The 20,305-nt window shown below is 40.8% G+C and overlaps 1 protein-coding gene across 1 annotated transcript in view; it reads left to right on the forward strand.

The window, feature by feature from the left end:
* Positions 1–10,429, forward strand: part of ST6GALNAC3 (ST6 N-acetylgalactosaminide alpha-2,6-sialyltransferase 3) — a 183,093-nt gene extending 172,664 nt beyond the window's left edge. The window contains exons 4-5 of the mRNA XM_075832852.1: positions 5,539–5,646; positions 7,133–10,429. Coding sequence (XP_075688967.1) covers positions 5,539–5,646; positions 7,133–7,319 — 295 coding nt within the window. The 3' untranslated portion in view covers positions 7,320–10,429. The remainder of the gene's footprint in view (positions 1–5,538; positions 5,647–7,132) is intronic.
* The last annotated feature ends 9,876 nt before the right edge of the window (positions 10,430–20,305 follow it).

Raw genomic sequence — 20,305 nt, forward strand, 5'->3', positions numbered from 1 at the left:
AGGCTAAATAGGTTTAATTCTTTTAATCTTTCCTCATAACTTAGATTCTCCATGCCCCTTATTAGCTTCGTTGCTCTTCTTTGTATTTTTTCATCCTTTCTATGAACTGGAGCCCAGAACTGGACTGCATATTCTAGATGAGGCCTCACTAATGCTTTGTAAAGTGGCAATATTACATCCCTGTCCCGCGAGTCCAGGCCTCTTTTAATACACGACAATATCCTGCTGGCCTTAGAAGCAGCTGATTGACATTGTGCTGTTATTTAGTTTATGATCTACAAGTACACCCAGATCCTTCTCAACAATTGACTCCCCCAGTGTAGCGCCCCCTAAGACATATGATGCATGCAGATTGTTGGTACCCAGATGCATAACTTTACATATATCTACATTAAACCTCATTTGCCAAGCGGACGCCCAAACACTTAGTTTGTTTAAATCAGATTGTAACTTACAAACATCTTCCATAGACTGAACTATATTACATAGCTTGGTGTCATCGGCAATAATAGAAATAGTGCTATTAATCCCATCCTCTATATCATTAATAAATAAGTTGAATAATAGTGGTCTCAGCACTGAACCCTGGGGTACACCACTTATAACTGGGGACCATTCAGAGTAGGAATCATTGACCACAACTCTGGATACGGTCCTTGAGCCCATTCTCAATCCAATTACAAACTCTACTTTCCAAACCTATAGTCCTTAATTTACCCATTAGACGTCTATAAGGGACAGTGACAAATGCCTTTGCAAAGTCCAAAAACACTATATCCACACCAGCCCCTCTGTCTAGGCTTCTCCTCACCTCTCATATAAACACTATATCCACAGCAGCCCCTCTGTCTAGGCTTCTCCTCACCTCTCATATAAACACTATATCCACAGCAGCCCCTCTGTCTAGGCTTCTCCTCACCTCTCATATAATCACTATATCCACAGCGGCCCCTCTGTCTAGGCTTCTCCGCACCTCTCATATAATCACTATATCCACAGCGGCCCCTCTGTCTAGGCTTCTGCTCACCTCTTCATAAAAACAGATCAGGTTAGTTTGACAACTTCTGTCCTTAGTAAAACCGTTCTGACTGTCACTTATAATATTATATTTTGTCACATAATCCTGTATATAGTCCCTCAATAGCCACTCAAACATTTTCCCCACGATGGATGTTAAGCTTCCTGGTCTATAATTACCCAGAATACGCATTGTATGTTGTGCCTGGTGTGTCCCTTTAAATGACAAACCTAGTTCTGCTGCATCTGTAATATTGTAAAGTGTGGTAACAGGAATGATTTCTTGCCTATTACTGTACACACAGGGCACATTGTATGAGCTGTATGTGCACATAACTATTTTTCTATGCATATTTGACTTGTGTGTAGCATCCTGCTGCCTGAAATGAAGAATACAAACAGCAGAGAACACAATCTAGAAGCACTGATATCACATAGAGCAGGATATTATGTGCGCTGCCTGAAATCATATAAGCCGTAGTTATGCTGCCTGCGGCTCTCCATCTGGCGTGGAATTACAAGGCCTCCCATACCCTGCCAACAAATGGTTGGTAAGATATGCTGGGATTTGTGGTTCTACCTGCCAGGTGATAATTTTACATTTGTAGATACATTTTCTTAATATTTACATTAATCCGGAATAGACAGAACCGATAAAAACACAGGGACATATACAAAAACACCGAAAAAGGCCATACTTACAAATGGACACAGCCAGGCCAGAAATGCTGATGAAGGGCGAGCAGGTGCTTTAAATAATAATAGCCACTCCCACTAGTCTTGAGGGGAGTGGTGTGTGGTGCATGGGATGTGTAGTAAGAAATAATAAATGAATAGTGTGTGTGCAAGTGTAATACTATAAGTGAAATATAGGGGGCAGTAATAAATGAAGTGCCTCAATGGAAATAAATGGATAATGGGGTGCAAGTGAGTGAAACATGGAGGGATAGTGTGTACGTCATGAGGCACAACGTGTATAGCCAGGTAGAAGCCTATTTGTGACGCCTTGATAATTCATAAAGCGGGCTACCCTGCTTGCTATGCCAAACAACAACACACCATGCTCTCCCAGCATCAAAGACCCGGCTGTGTCCAAGAGAAGCAAATATACATAATAATGAAAAATACCTGGGGTATTGGTAATCATTTTGGCCAAAAGGACGCAAGCTCGCAATCCACGACAAGGATCCCCAGACTTGTGAGTCCCTAAATCCTAAACTCGCTTCTCTTGGACACAGCCGGGTCTTTGATGCTGGGAGAGCATGGTGTGTTGTTGTTTGGCATAGCAAGCAGGGTAGCCCGCTCTATGAATTATCAAGGCGTCACAAATAGGCTTCTACCTGGCTATACACGTTGTGCCTCATGACGTACACACTATCCCTCCATGTTTCACTCACTTGCACCCCATTATCCATTTATTTCCATTGAGGCACTTCATTTATTACTGCCCCCTATATTTCACTTATAGTATTACACTTGCACACACGCTATTCATTTATTATTTCTTACTACACATCCCATGCACCACATACCACTCCCCTCAAGACTAGTGGGAGTGGCTATTATTATTTAAAGCACCTGCTCGCCCTTTCATCAGCGTTTCTGGCCTGGCTGTGTCCATTTGTAAGTATGGCCTTTTTCGGTGTTTTTATTAATCCGGAATCCACCGCACGTGTTGCTGCATTTTATAAGCTGAATTCAGTAGGATTTCCCATAGGTGCCAGAATAGCAAGTTTTCCTCTAGGATTTTTTTTAGAATATAGATAGATAATGTAAAAGATATTTAATCATCTAGAATACATATTGTTGTTTTTATTATTATTACTCTTTGTTATTTATATAGCAATAATATGTTCCGCAGCGTCTCGGTGCCCCTCCTCATTGGGGTTCATATTTTCCCAATTTTAAGCACATACCCACACACTTGGAACAATTTCCTAGGAAACCAATTAACCTAAGTATGATTTGTGGTGTGGGAGGAAACTGGAGGAAACCCACTATGAGATAAATGCAAAGATAGATTAGATAGAAGCTAATGGATGGATAGATAGATAGATAGATAGATAGATAGATAGATAGATAGATAGATAGATAGATAGATAGATAGATAGATAGATAGATAGATAGATAGATAGATAGATAGATAGATAGATAGATAGATATGGGATAGATAGATAGATAGATAGATAGATAGATAGATAGATAGATAGATAGATAGATAGATAGATAGATAGATAGATAGATAGATAGATAGATAGATATGAGATAGATAGATAGATAGATAGATAGATAGATAGATAGATAGATAGATAGATAGATAGATAGATAGATAGATAGATAGATAGATAGAAATGAGATAGATAGATAGATAGATAGAAATGAGATAGATAGATAGATAGATAGATAGATAGATAGATAGATAGATAGATAGATAGATAGATAGATAGATAGATAGATAGATAGATAGATAGATAGATAGATATGAGATAGATAGATAGATAGATAGATAGATAGATAGATAGATAGATAGATAGATAGATAGATAGATAGAGGTGCAGCATCAGATAAGAAGTACATAGGACACTAATGGAGATAAAACCACCAGATCACGTCATACATCCACCTCATTATACAATCCCATCAGCCGGATTTTCTTATCCTCTTAATCTTATTCTTTGGGAAAACCGCTTTTATTTCTGCCACTAAATTTCCCTTTCTTTGTATTGAACAATCTTGTCTCCACATCAAGTCATTAACCCGCAGACCCTCATTTCCTTGCTGGCTGCGGGTTCATTGTCATAGACAGCGCTCTCACAGATGCCCCTCTTCTCTGCAGCGCCAACACACAAACGACAAAACCCGGGCCCTGAACCCTCCCCAGCCTGGCAGAGACAGAGGGCTTCTTCTCCTTACCATCCAGTAATTGGTACCAGGAAAGTTGTGGGGACATATTTCTGCCTACCTATTCATGTGTAGGATTTTGATTCTATTTAAAATGAATGTTGTAAACCCTGGGTCGAGAAACTAATAGAATTTTCTACATTTACCTGCTGATCCACAGCCTCCAGGCGAGATTGGGTGTCAGCCGGCAGTCAACTTGTAGATTGAAGCAATACTTTAAAAAAAAAGGAGTGAAAAACATCCCTTCACTGCTCGTACAAATTGTATCTGTGCAGGAGCGCAGAATACAGAACCCACAGGCAGCTCTGCGGAGCACAAAATGTTTTTCTATATGTTCTGCTGCTGGTTATTCCTTAGCCGGGTCGCTATTTGGTAAAGTGTATACTGTACATACCCGAATCTTTGACATATGGAGGGGTGGAATTAAAGGGCATGTCTACTTTTGGATGATACCTTTGAAATGCCCTTTTAGATGATCTTTAGCTATAAGAAGTCCCTCATTTGGAGTCCCCCTTTAATAGCTTGCAAGGGTTGTATGGAGTAAGAAAAAGGGTCTTTTTCTTTTCTTTTTCCATAAACTACGCCACTCTTGTCCAAAGGTAGTGTCTGGTATTGCAGCTCAGCCCTATTCACTTGATACACAGTGTGCTGCAATACTAGACACATACCCTAACTTAGCTTTTTTTCTCATCTCTTTTAAGCCAGGAGCAGCATCCACAAACAGCGCAACTTTTGTCCATAGGCCATGTCTGGTATTGCAGCTCAGCCCTATTCAATTGAACAATAGTGACACTGTTTCTGGATCCTGCTCCTGGCTTATGGCCCTTTAAACTAGAGAACTCTTACTACTAGAGACGAAATTCACAGTCGCCCACTGTAAACTACGGACATCTATTACAATGAGTTTCAGCATAACTACCAGGGAAGCCTGCTGCTATGGGGCCCGGCAATTTTTCGGGCCCATCTACATTCAGAGATAAATAAGAAATTAAATACAGATCACTGGGAGATCAAGGAAAGGAGAATAAGTGGAATGGAGAGAATAATTTTAACTCTTTAATTTCCTGAGGGCACAGGACCCCATTCCAAGTTTCGCTATGGGTCCCCAGGGTTACTTGTTAGACCCTCGAAACGTGTCAGGATCCCTGAAACAGATGATCAAAGGGTGGTAGATCCCAGCAGAGAGACCCCTAAATCAGTAGATAGGATTTATCCCTGCAGTAGGCGAAACATCATCTGGTTATATCATCTGTTGTTTGATGCATTTTTAAGAATTGAATTCATGAGTTGTGGACTTAAAGGGGTTAAATTGAATGATAAAATACAGGCTACCTGCAACTACATGGACTTTGCAGTTATACAGTATGCATTAAACTCATTAACTCCCTCTAGTGGTGGCTGCAGGTAGTCATAATGTCTATTCAGTGGATTTTGAGCTTTGGATCAGAAAAATGAAGCTCCGACCGCTATAAAGATATATTAAGAAATTAACCAGCACAGAATGTTGGACCTAAAAATGACAACTTGTTTAAAGGTGGAGATTCACTTTAATCCTATATTGAGTATGGTTGACCAAAATGAGTGCACACAGTATCTGACCTGGTTGTCTTTGCCTTGCAGGGTTCAGTCAGGATCCTATCTCAGCACTGGTTGGTTCACCTTGATCCTTGCGATGGACGCCTGTGAGGGAATCTATGTTTATGGAATGATAAATGACACATATTGCAAGTAAGATCATTAGATTAATGTCATTATTAAAGGTGCTGGAGCCTCTGTGATGTCTATTATTTGATTGTGCATAGCATGGAGGTAGGCAGGGATGCACCTAGGTTAGGAGGGTTAAAAGAAACCACAAAACCCCCATTGGAAAACACGAAAGTGTTCTTAAAACAGAAGAAATTGATATGCTCTTGTCTAGTAAATAACCACACAACAAGGAAAGTATTACTCATTCCGGGATAGTGGGACAAGACGTACAAATTGTTCCTTTCTGGCAGTGTTGGCCAACTGTGCATCCAGAATCACTGATGTGAAGTGCAGAGTCTTTTCTTCCAATGTACAATCAACTGCTTCCGGCTTATTAACCTTCATCAGTGCAAGATATGGAAGCCATGACTCTATGGAAGTAGTGCTTGGGAGGTCCCTCTCCTTGGTACGCAACAAGGTTAGGATGAGGAGTGTACTGTAGTGTTGTTTCTCGGGCTTTTGGCTAAGATCAAGTCTAGTATCTGTTCTTATTATTGCCTAGAATGTGCCCATTGGTAATGGACAGGTACAATATGCACAAGGAAGTTTAGACTTGGATGTACGCAGGTTGGTCCAATAGCTACCTGTAGGTGACCCAGGGCCTCCTGATTGCTGCCTACAGGTCGGGTAGTTTGAAAGCCTGAGGTGTAATGTGTCCCCAGAGTGGTAATCTGGGGGGCACCTGAAAATCCCTTGGGGATGGTCTAAGGGGGATGTGTGTTTCCGTCAAGTTCCTCGCACCCAGCAATCAGCTTCCCCTTTGGAGAGCTAAACCTAGATTTCGAACTCCATGTGTTTTTTCTGGCAGCAGCTTATACAAATGCCGGAGCACAGACGGGTTCTTGGGGTCTTCCTAAACTTCCGCTGAGGGCAGCCATTATATCCTAACTCTTGCAAGATCTTGGTGGGACAGATGATAGGTTTGGGGACTGTCTTGTATTAAAGAGGACCGGCAGTAGAATGCATCTTTGTGAGCACTTTTTTGTGGTACTTCAATGGAGAAAGTTGATCTTGAACCTTCTAAAAGAGGAGGCAGGAACCTGTGCTGTTTGTATTTGACGACTGATTGTAAATAAAGTTGATATAACCATGGGCCAATGTTATTCAGCGGGGCATCCTCCACTAGTTAAACAGTGGAAGGAACCAACTAAGGCTGGGATCCCCTCTCCGAGGGCCGCGTAGCAATTGACTGGTTTGCCTCTATGTTATGTATGCCCTTGATTGTGGATAGATGGCTGGAGACCAAGATTACCATGATAGATGTCAGTGGGGTCTTCAGGGTGCCTATGAATGGGACAAAATGTGTGGAAAATTCTGGGCTCTTTGGAAGAACGTCACAATATGACCCATTAGAATGGATTGTGAGTCGATTACTACTCAGCATCAATACACAGAGCCAAAGTAATGTTTTCTCAACTACCATCTTTCATGACTAATAATGTATGATCATCATGTTTCACTTTTTTAGGACAAATGGCTTCCGGAAAGTTCCTTATCATTACTATGAACCAGGACGATATGAATGTGATGAATACATCCTACATGAAAACGCCCCATATGGAGGACACCGATTCATTACTGAGAAACGAGTGTTTGCCAAATGGGCAAAACTGCACAATATAACGTTCAGCAACCCAGACTGGTCATTACCTTGAACTAAAGGACCAAGCAACGGACTACCACAATGCATTAGAGCCACAAAACACAATGGATAATACTGAGCGGGGTAAGACATATTGGACGTTACAAGCACTTTATATGCCTTAGAGGGTGAGACTAAGGGGTCTTCTACTGGTTATCTTAAGATACTGACATAGTCTTATTAATAGCATTGGACACACTACATTAGAGGAAAGAGTGATCATTTCTTCTCCAAACCAATGGTCCCCAACCTGTAGCTCTACAGCTGTTGCAAAACTAAAACTTCCAGAATGGGCTATGGTCTGAATATTTAAAGTGAATGTCCACCTCTTAACACAATGTGGGGGAATTTATCAACCTTTCTACAGCTGGCGTAGAAAAGTGGCAAAAGTAAAGCTCGCAACGCAAATTGCAACTTTTGGCCTTTTTACTCGTTACTTTTGTGAAAAGGGGGCATGGCTTCACAAGAGGGGCGGCACTACAACAGCCCAACACATTTCTGATCATTTATGCTAAAAAATCTGGCATAAATTATAGTGGAAATCTGTAGCAACAGATTATGCTCAACCTCACTGCTCATCTTCTCCCCTCCGGGTCCCCTCAGGCTCCCTCTTCATGCTACAGCTTATACAAGGTGCTGATGCTGCTCAGAATCAGGACATTGTATGTGACACAGCACTGATGACGTTGGGTGCTTTGTCGCATATAAGACCCTGACGCTACTTGCTGAGGGAGATGGAAGGGAGAAGAGGAGCAGAGGTGAGTATTCTTTTTTATTTTATGTCCGGTGGAGGGGAATGAATGGAGCAGTACCGCGGCCATTCTGCCACACGGCCAGTGGAAAGATGCAAGAGATTTATGTGCCTCTTAATAAATCTGTTGCATCTTACACCAGCGAAGCAAATAGCTAAGACTTTCTTATAAAACGCCATTCTTAGTAAATCTGCCCCTATGTCCTTTTCAGGTTCAACACTCAACACAGGTTCTGATTAATTTCAGAATCTATCTTTATAGTGGTTGGAAACCTTTTTCTGATACAAAGTTACAAATCCACTGATTTTATAAAATCCAGACTGCCTGCAACCACCACTAGGGGGAGCTAAGGAACTTATTGCATACTGGATTATTATTGAGTTCAGTGTATACACAGTACGCAGGAAGCTCCCCCTAAGATGCAGGCAGCCATCATTTTATCATTTGTTTATAGGTTTATTCAGGGATTTGGTTGGTGTTGTTGTGCCCACTAAGCACTGCTACCCCCATAATGCTGACCAATAGTCCAAAATATAATGAACAATACATGTGCATGAGTCTGCCCTCCTGACCATTTAACAGAAATAAATGGGCCAATGTGTTGGAGTGGATTCCTCAGTAGCAGACCCTACTCATAACCTAAAGGGAACCAGGAAGCTGTCCTAAATACAAGTAATCTTATACATGCTGCTTCTTGGAATTTCTCTTATAGAATCTGCAAAGTAGCTCTCCTCCAGTAGGAATAAACTGTTTCTCTGGTGCTACCTATAGGTGACTACTCTGTAAGCCAATGTCCAACCCTTGAAACAAGACTTAGGTTAATGGCCAAACCAGAGACACCCTTCTATAGGCAGCACTGTTCAAGCACTGTTGCTCCTCATTAGTACAGAGTAGGGTGCTGGTTGAATGAGATGCATTTAGTGCAGCTTTTGGAAAGTACTGATTCTCCTTGCAGAGATCCAGCTGGCAGGCAGTCTTAAAGGGGGTTTACAACAAAACACATGTATCCACAGGAAAGGGGATACATGTGTGATCGATGGGGATCCGATCGCTGGGACCCCCAGAGATGAGGAGAAAAGGGAGGATCCAGCGGTTGGTCATCCAGCGATCACACATGTATCGCCTATCCTGTCGTTAGGAAATACATGTGTTTGTGGGGAAAAACTCTTAAGAGCAAGGACTGGGAAAAAAGTATGCAAAATAGTTCTCAGAAGGAAGAAAACTGTCTCTCTAGTGCCATCTATAGGTGACTGCCCTATAAGTGAACGTCCGACTTTTTATTGATCATTTTCAGCCAACCAGAATTATACTCTGTGCTGATGAGGAGCAACCACTACGAACCAGTGCGGTCTACAGATGGGTGTCTCTGGTATGGCTATTAACCTGTCAACTTTCAAGGCTCTAAAAAGGGTCAGACAGTGACTTTCAGGGTAGTCACCTATAGGTGGCACTAGAGATACCGTTTTCGCCTTTCTGAAGGAGAGCTTTTATTCAAATTTTTTTTCCCCAGGGAGCGTTGCTCTTGAGACTCCCTACCAGCTGTATATCCGCAACGAGAATCAGTACCTTCCAAGAGCTGCATCAAAGTCATTTCACACAGCTGGTCAGTACACTATTATGTACTGATGAGGAGCAACAACTCCTAAACAGTGCTGTCTATAGATGGGTGTCTCTGGTTTGGCTAATAACCTAATTCATGTTTCAAGGCTCTATACATTACAATGAGGCTCCTGATTCTGGTCATACACTGCTTCAGTTTTTTGGCCTCATACTATTATTAGGCTGTAAACGGGGTCATAGTGGTGGTGGTCATCATAAGTTCTCCTAACTGACAATTAACCATTTTCTTGTCTGTTACCGCATTATGGCCCTACACCATTATAGGGTCAGGTATGGGGTGGGGGTAATGTGCAGTTCTGATGGTCATAAGCTCTCAATATTACACAAGAAGAAGATATTCCAAAATGTTATAAAATATATGTGTCTAAAGAACGCAAGTTAGAAGATGGATGAAGTTCACCACTCAAGAGGACGGAAAGCTGTCTCAAGAACTGTCGCGACACATTTTCCTGTCTGTTGCGACCTTAACACTCAGACCCCAAACCATCTAAAGCAGCGGAGCCATGGCCCTGTAACCTTGAGGACTATATCATGACAAACCTGGTGGCCCATTGTCCTAACCACCTATCACATCATCAACACTGCTGTAATAATAACCGATACTGTGAAGGAATACTTGACATTACGATGCTTTAAGTGACGTTCTTCTTTGTAGAAATGTTTGTATTATTTTTTATGATGCATGTAAAATGATAACATAAGCAAGTATTTTTATATCTATATATTTTTTTAGGTTACTTGTTTCTATACATATCTAATTCATGTACACAATACCTCTTAGTGTCGTGCACATAATGATGTTTTTGTTTTCGGTTAAGTATACCGATTTCAATATATATATATATATATATATATATATATACTCATATAAATATATATACATACATATATATATTGTAATTGGCAGGTGGTACATTCATTACATTTTGCCTAATAAATAAGTACACTGATAATAATAAACATCAGTGGGCTAAGTCTTATCTAGCAGAACGTGATGGTGTCCATCAGTGGTCACTGCAAGTTAGCAGTACCGGACATGTGTCATGTGCCACGTCCAAGGTCATTCAGAAAGTCCTTAGGGTATTTTCACTCACACTAAATGTAAACACAGCGTTTTCGCAAGATTGTAGACTGAGAAGTGATTTTGCAGGTCAATTTCCGCATTGCATTTCCGCTGATTTTTCCTGCAGCGTGTGGATGAGATTGCTTTAGCTCTCATCTATTTTGCTGGGCTGCAGGAATTTCCGCACAGAAGATCTGGTCAGTAATTCTGCACTGTCTATGCTACGTGTAAACATACTCTGAAAATGGTTGCCCAGTTTAGAAAACCCATATACCCATATTCCTATACCATATTAGGGATTTCTGAGATAATGGAAGGGCTCCTCTGTTTAGGACCCTAATTTCTCGGCCAGAGTGTAGAGCGGTTACAAAGATCGTCTCCTGTCCTGTATTACACAGACAGTCTATTGATTTGAATGGGCACTGTGTAATACTTGACCCTTGGCGCCACAGCCATTTTTCGTTTTTGAATTTTTGTGCTTTTTCGTGATTACAAGCACGGCCGGGTGCATGAGGCCTTTAGCTCTAGTAGACAGTTTTGCGTTCTAATAGGTTACATTTATCAATTGAAAAGTAAGAGCAATATGGATTAGACTTGCGCCATTTTTTGTTTTGTTTTTTACTCCCAGTATAGCATGAGTAGTGCCATATGTATTATGTAACGTGCGCCATTTTTATAAATTTGCCCTATGTGTCCTCCCTATAGTTCAGTCTTGCTGACAGTACATAGCAGTGAGCAGAGTCTGTGGTACATGTTCTACAGTTCTCTATTTGATAATCCTGTTTACGAGCAAAAAAAACAAAACGAAGACATCATGCACACGACCGCATTCGTTTTGCGGTCCGCAAATGCACGGGTCCATAGCGGTCCATCGGACCGCAAGAAACCATTGTTGTGCATCCGTGTGTCATCCGGAATCACGGATCCACAACGATTCACCAGTATTGTGGCCACCGCACTGATCCGTGTAAATCTTTGTCGTGTGCATGAGACCGTAGAAAAGAATTGGTCTGCAATTTATCCGCAAAAATAAATTGCGGCCGCAAAACTACGTTTGTGTGCATGAGGCCCTACTACAGTACAATGCCTGTGTAGTCACCTCAGATATTCACCAACATAACCTGCGAGACAAGACTCTGCTAGTGACATCTGTGTTCCTAGTGATCATGATGTAAAAGTCACATTTGCAAAATTGTACACTCAGTACTCAGCAAAATTGTAGCCACAGTACACGAAGCTGCAATAAAAGAACAAAACGGAAAACAACAATACATAAAATAACAATATATAAATCTATGAATTCACTTCTGTTTCCTCCTTTAATGTACATGTGAACTGCAGAAACTTGAAATGCAATAGTACTGAACTAGAAAATAAGTTTTAGCGACAATTTACCGGTGATGACAATTACACTTCATGTTTTCATGTGTATTTTTATGTTTAGTGTCCAAAATAATTACTGTACTGTATCTTCAATTTTGTATACATTCTTTAAAGAACCACTATGGGCTTTTTTTTCTATTATTAGATGCCTATCCCCCCCCCCCCTAATATATATACTAGTCCTTCTCAATGAATTAGAATATCATCAAAAAGTTAATTTATGTCAGTACTTCAATTCAAAAAGTGAAACTCATATATTATATAGATTCATTACACACAGAGTGAACTATTCCCAGCATTTTTTTCTTCCAAAATCTGTCGGATTTGTATGTCTCTGTATTAAATCGGAGGCACATAAAGGTACCGTATGGCCCCATAGACTTTTACGTCTGCTGTATTACAGACCCATACATCTTGGAGATTATATGGAGTTATAACATGGACATGTGGCCGTACATACACTTTAGGTATAGGAATGTTGTCTTATAAATGTTTCTGTCTATATTTTACATTACTTCGATACATTTTTACAGGATTTGTACCAATGTAATAAATTGGATCTTTTCTGTACGTCTTATGTAGGATATTAAAATTTTTTGTTATTTTGTATGAATTGATTGGCATTACCATTTTTGTAACATGTTTATATAAATAAATAAAAATTAAACATTAGTTCACGGCCCACGTAACCAGTGCAAGACAAATTCTACAGTTGTAGTCGGAAATTTAGTCATTGGAGGATGGAACCACACAAGCTGCTTCTGCTCGTTGATTTTATTGGGACTATAAATATTCACGGACTACTCAAGTAACCAGTACAGTCCAAGGGACCATGGCCGCAGCCCAATAATGGAGCCACACAAAAGCTTAGGAGGAAGATATTTAGGAGAAAAAAGTGATGCAGAGGTCAATTCTTCAGACTGATCCAACAATCATGAGACAATCAATATGTATATGTAGAAAATAGATTTATGGCACAGGGGATTTTTACGATGGATATCTCTGTGAATGGCCAACACCTTTACCTTAGTATGTTTAATGAAGGATATAATAAGTCACTTGTCATTGTAGTCACGCTATGGACTAACATGAGATAGATGTCAGCCAAGGAGTCATCTTATATCTATGAAGGTAGTCTGGTTCAGCAGTTACTAGACATCTCCAGTACTTTTCGGCCTCGAAGAGCGCACTGGACAGAAAAAATACAACATGGCTAATCCTTTATAGTTCAGACTGTATGGCTGAAGGGGTCTTCCACAGCCAATGTACATTTGATAGTTGGAGTATATTCACAAGTAGCGTCAACACTCTGGAATTTCTGACCAGATTTTCTGTGTGGAAATTCCGCAGTATATTACAGTAGCAGCAAATGAATGAGATGCCAACAAATCTCATCCACACCCTGCGTAAAAAATATGTAGAAAAGACATGCAAATTCTCAATCTGCAGTATGTCAATTTCTCTTACGAAAACTGCAGAATTTTCGCACAGAAAATCGAGTCATAAATTCTGCATAGTTTACACTGTATGTTGACCGTATTTTTACTGATTCCTAGGGTCCATTCACATACCCTTAGAGTGGCATAAGGGGCTCTGTGATGAAGATCTATACTGTTCTTGTACGGGGATTCTCTGCTGTCTGTGTCCGTCTCTATATATACACAATGAAACCTCTGAGCCTACCACCAAAATTGCACAGACAAATAGTTGTTTTTTTTAGTTTAGTTTAGTCTAGACATCAAACATATAGAGCACACAAATAAACAGCCCTCTCATTCCTAGTCCCCAGCATGGCCCCCTCTCATTCCTAGTCCCCAGCATGGCTCCCCTCTTACTCCTAGTACCAGCATGGCCCCCTTCTAATTCCTTGTTCTCAGCATGGATGTCCCTCTCATGCTTAGTCCCCAGCCTGACTGCCCCTTTTATTCCTGATCCCAATAATTGATCTTCTCTCATTCTTGGTCCCCAGCAGAGCTCCCCTGTCATTCTTGCTCCCGATTAGGGCTCTCTGTCTTGTTCCTAGTCCCCAGCACGGCTTTCTATTTCAGTCTTATACAGTGTAGTATAACAGCATGCTTCCCCTCATTCTTAGACCCCAATTAGGCTCTGTTCTCCATATCCCTCCTCAATTTGTGGTCCCTTGAAAGGGGTTCCCGCTGAAAATTTGCTAAAAAAAAGTGGTCATTGGTCGGATTTGGGGATGGTCACCGAAAAATTCTGTCTAGGTAGGGGGGTCTTCTCAAAAAGATTGTCTTCTGGGGTAGTTTCTCTGCATATATATATATGTGCCCAGCTCAGGGCTTATCTAATGTCATAGCTTTCTAGATTATACTCGGGAAGAACCATATATGACTGATTATAATTCTGATCCTTTACGTGTGCATAGACTGCGCTCCTCAGTTGTGTGATTATTGCTCCGTCACAATCGCCGCCAGCTTCAAAGAAGCATATTAGATAATGCAGATAATGCCAGCATTGTGAAGCCTCTGTCAGGAAAAAAATGAGATTCTGTTATTTCATTATATGTTTTCTTGCTTCAGCAGCAACAACAGCGGAATATTTTGTTGGGTAAGTTACAACCTGTCCTACAAGGCTTTATCACTTCAGCCTGAGGACTGTCATGGAAGCCGGCAGGAGGGAGAGCTATTGCCGTATTTAAGTCAAAATATGTGAATTGTCTGTGTTTTTCTTTTTTTTATTCCCCCGCAAACAAGACGTAGAAAGGAAAAGTCACGGAGGAGACTGGCACCTCATGGAGATCTCACTATAACATCAATTTACATCAGTGGATAAATGCAATGTTACATTTACAATACAGGTGGCTGGTGCTGACAAGACGAAAATCAGTCCTTGCACTAAAACTAACCTACCGGAAAACAAGACAAGGCGGACATAGGCGTAATGACTTTTATTAAAAATGATAAATTATTTACTATTTCGAATTAAAAGAAATTTATTTACGTTACATCATCTATTAGGCATATTAGACGTGCAGATTCTGCACAGAAAATCAGCGAAAATTTTAGCGTAATACAAGTGAGTGGAGTTTTTAAAACCGAAATCCACATGAAGCAGAAAAAAAATCTGTGCCGATTTCGGATCATGCCGTACATTTTAAAATACGCAGCTCATCGGTTACTTTGCGAAAATTGTTGAGTATTTCTGCCACAGATTGATAAAAAAAATAATAGCAATTCCGTCATTGTTTTTTTTTTTTTTTTACGGTGTTTACCGCGCAGTAAAAATTACACGTTAACTTAATTCTGCGGGTCGTTATGGTTACAGCGTTACCAAATTAATATTATTTATTTTATGTTGTCCTTGCCTCCCCGCAGGAATACTGTCCCATACTGAAAACATGATTACAGTATGGGACAGTATGTCCGCGGAGAGGCAGGGACTCTTAGCTTCATAGATAACTATGATGCTAGGTGCTCGGCTCCCTGAACTGTGGTCGGTCCGGGAAATACGGCCGACACACGGTTCATATATCGCGGACCGAACACAGCCATCTGAATAAGGCCTTATGAGGGGGGATGGCTGCTTGGTATTATCATTGCACAGAGGCTTGTCTGCAGCCTGCTGGGAACTGGTGTTTGAACCTGCCCTTGTAGCCGTAAGTATGGCCTTCTTCACATAATAAATAATGCCTCCCAATGTAAAATAAATTGTAACGCATACCAGCCGATATGATTGGTCTTTCCCTACTACATGTAGTTCACCTGTCCCTGTCTATAGCCTTTCTGTTCAGAAACCTCCTTAGTCTCCTCAGAGTCTACAGTAACACAGTCATTGGTTTACAGGGAGGAGGGGGATGCAGCTGCAGTGTCTCTCCCTCTCAGTGTCCTTGAGACTGCATACTGTGAGAGAGGAGAGGGAGCGGAATCAGGGAAAAATATTATTTGCTAGTCTAAGCACACCAGGAAGAGCTCGCCCAAAAAAAAAAAATCCAAACACTACATTTATTATGCATCTACTTTTATTTGGGTTATAACAATAAGTTTTGTTTAAAGGTTTAACTCTCGTCTGTTCTGTCCAATCATACTTAAAGGGGTTGTCGAGGTTTAGGCGTCTGCTCTTTCCCAGTAACAACCCTATCCATGGGATTTATCTGGCATTGCTGTTAAGTCCCATTCACTTAAATGGTTATGAGCTGCAATACCAGACACAGCCTGTGAACAGATGTGGTGCTGTTTACATAATCTTGGGATCTGCCATTTACCTCCTGAAGGAAAGTCCTGATTAAAGGTATTGTTATACATAAGAAGTATATACCTCCTGCAATCCACAACTAATTTCAGAGTTGATATGGATAAAAGCCAAGGCTAAAGTCTACTGTCAAATGCTTTCCCTAATGCACGCTAAAAGGCACAATATTGGGCTATCTGATGCCAATGTTACTAGAGATTAGTCTATTTTAATAGGATCATAGACCGGATTCTCCGACCACCTTCCCATCTTCACAAAGAGACCTATTTTCTTCCATGAATGAAACCTTTTAAAATTCCATCACCAGTAATGTAACCCAATCTAACGTCTATATCATAGATGTGGAAATAGATGCACACTTTCCATCTCAATTAAATGGTCCACAAGTCTATCCACGTCTCAATTTCCCTACATGAAGTCCTAAGCAAGGGTAATATAGACCGCTCCTTAGTTCGGAACCAGCAGACTGAAGTTAAACCCCAAACTAAAACTCTGTATTCAATTTATACATAACTAGGAAAATCACTCCCAAGACTGCCAACGTATTCACCAAATTCCCCAGGCCCCAAATAAGAGGTGTCCACCTCCAAGGACCTTAAAAGCATATAATAGTCAACTGTAGAAAAGAAAAAGGAACAGTGCTACATAAGGCAGACATCTGGCAAGGCATCAACCTTTCGCTACGCCCGTCATCAATTTGGTCACCTGGGGCTGTTATGTTCAAGGCGCAACACCTATAGTTGCTGTAGGACAGTTGCTGCCTCACTCCACTTACGGTAGTGGGTCCTGTAGATCACCATATGTGCCATTTGAATTGAAGAAGAAAACCTTGGGAGTGATTACTGGGTGCCACTTATCCTAAGTAAAACTGGAGAAACTTGAGATGAGTATCGAGATATCCTTTATTAAATTGATAAAAGATCTATGGTCGACATGTTTTTGGGCTGGGCAAGCTCCTTCCTCAGGACAATTACACCATCCTGAAGAAAGAAGCTTGTCTGCCGAGAAATGCGTTGACCATTTACCTTTTATGTAATAAAGAATTCTATATACTTATCTCAAGTTTCTACAGTTTAACTTTGGATAAGCTGTGCCCCAAAATCACTAAAGTTTTTCTTCTTAAATATAAATGGATATAAGGTACTGTTCAGGTGGGATATCACCCCAGTCCCCAAAATGAAAGGTGACCAAATTACACTTTGTTGGAGATGTTTGGCCACCATTTTCTCTTGTTTTTACATAGTGGACCTGTCTTCTCCTCTTTGGACGACAATGCAACTTGTTCTACATTACTATGGCTTCTACTATGGGATCTCCATAGTTAACTCGCTGCCCTTATCGTACCTGTTTAGCAGCAACACAATCCTTATTTCCATTTGCTGGAAATCTTCTACTATACACAGCTTCCTCTAGTGGACCAATAAAGCCGACCAGATCCTCAGGCTAGAAGAACTGTGTAGCGCTGGCGGTCGCCATTCGCCGCTATCTAACTCCCCCGTCCCCATCTATTTCCTTCTTGCCGGCGTCCTGCTCCTCCCCGGGGACGTCGACATCCTCGCGTCTGTGCCTCGCACCCTGGTGACCTCTTAAAGGACCAGCGCGCGTTCCCTAGCCTATCCCTGTTCTCCCTTTCCTACTTAAGTCCGTCCTGCCCTCCTTTCTGTGCCTGAGCGTTGTTGTGTCTACCCATGTTCGTTTAGCAAATGGTTCCTTAGCTGTATCCTGTTCCCAGTGTTCCCGTATCCTGTTTCCTGTATCCAGTAATTGTGTTTGTTCCTGAGCAAAGTCTAGCGTTGGAGTTGAGCTCATCATCTGCCACGCCAAGTGTCATCGGTGACAAGTGTCTTCTGTGCCACGTGTCTTTTGTACCAAGGAATCTGTTATACCAAAGTGTCTGCTATGCCACGTGTCTGTCAGAACTTCTATACAGGTACTCTGACTTTCATTGACTGTAGTTTGGCCAGCTGCTATTCCGCTACGGCGGAGCGGCCTAGTGGGTCCACATACCCCCAGAGCCGTGACAAACTGTCCCACCGGGAGCAAAGAACTCATAACATTTTGGCCACCCTGGATCACATATATAAAGAGGCTTTTCCCGAACTCAATAGGGACTCAACACACTCATGCATGTCTCACATGGCCACCCCTCCTCCACAGCTCTAATAGGCTTACCAGTTCACTTAATTATATTATATTATATACATTAGATCAAGGTTCTTGTTTTGGATGCATGTTCCTGTGTTGCTCTTAAAAAACCATGTGTCTTTGCTATTTTTATTTGCTGACTAACGGAGAACCCATTTCCTCCTCCCTCTATTTACTTTTTGTTGTTTCCATAAATACCTTTTTATTTCCATAATTGCTATAGATGCAACTTTTTGTTCTTATCACTAATGGTCTTCATAGGTTTAAATGATGCATCATGGTGAAGAAATAAGATTAAAAAATAACGCTCCATTCAAAAACTGATCCACTCTGTTATGCCTAGTGCCGGGACTGAGGGGGCGGGGCATGACTCAGGGATTCCCTCTTTTGTGTTCTTTAAATCCCTGTACCTGTTTTGAATGGAGTGTTCCTTTAAATTATTTTTTAATCTTATTTACTTCTCGTGGTTCATCATTTCAAACTATGAAGAACATTAGTGTTAAGAATAAAATGTTGCATCTATATCAATATCAATTATGGTAATGACAAGATATTTATGGGAGCAACAAAAAGTAAATAGCGAAAGGGTTCACTGTTGGTCAGCAAATAAAAAAATAGAGATATATAGTTTCCGAAAAGCAATTAATTTTGCCCAAAGTGTCACTTTAATGCATTTTTAAAAATATGTATTTTTGATCTTGGGGGTCGCCAGTATATTATTATAAAATGACTGAAGTCTGGATGAAGTCTGCGATTCTAAAGAATTTCAATTAAATTCATAAATTTGCCCCTTTATTGACTATAAACACCACAACTATAGGTACTTCATAATAAAAAATTTTTTGCCTTGGCCCCTTTTTTTAAAAAACTTTTCAGCAATAAATATACAATACCGCCATAATGACATATTGCCCATAGGGATATCACATCTTTCAGTCACATGATGCTGTACACTATTAGACACGGCGGTCACGTGACTACAGATGTGCATGATAAACATAGTACTGCATGACTTGGGGGGCGTTGGGGCAACGTTAAAATTTTTTAAAAAAAATTATAACTGGTTAGCACTGGGATCCTGTGTTCAGATTTGACCAAGGACGACTTCTGCATGGAGCTTGTATGATCTCCCCGTGTTTGTGTGGGTTTTCTCTAGGACTTGCACCTATCTCCTGCACTCCAAAAACAATCCCATTATCTGTGTGGGATTGAGATAGGGAATTTATATTGTAAGCCCCATTGGAGGCAAAGGCAGATGTGAATGGTGACAATGTTTGTTAGCGCTATATAAGAAATAGTAAATAGAGAGGAACATTTATATGTTAAATGAACATTTTTGGAAATTTTTGAAATTCCCTTGACATCTTTTTGGCCATAAAAATAAATATTTCATCACGTTTTGTTCTCATTCATAATGAGCTTTGAGGTTATTTGACATATTAATGTGGCAAAGAATTAAATGTGTAAATTGCTATTTATCTTCCTGTACAACAGGCGAGCAGACGGCGCGGTATTACTCTGGGTACCTCGAGGCGATGTATAAGGACATGCCTCTGTGATGCTATCTGAAACCCAGGGCCCATTTGTGCTCAATCAATCAAAGAGATTGTTCAATAACAATTCATCCTTAGAAAAATGTCGTCTGTGTCTTCCTGCCAAGTTCACTAACTCCACGGGTTGTTTGCCACAAGTGTCTCTCAGATGACTTACTGCTTCCCACAGGCAGGAGTTATTTGTATAACAGACTGTACTAAACCATTTGCATTCATGAATTGGCATCAAATCTTCGCTTTAAAGGGAACATTTCATCAGTTAATGCAGCCACTT

This window comes from Rhinoderma darwinii, chromosome 7, assembly GCF_050947455.1.
Source record: "Rhinoderma darwinii isolate aRhiDar2 chromosome 7, aRhiDar2.hap1, whole genome shotgun sequence".
In the NCBI taxonomy this organism is placed as follows: Eukaryota; Metazoa; Chordata; class Amphibia; order Anura; family Rhinodermatidae; genus Rhinoderma; species Rhinoderma darwinii.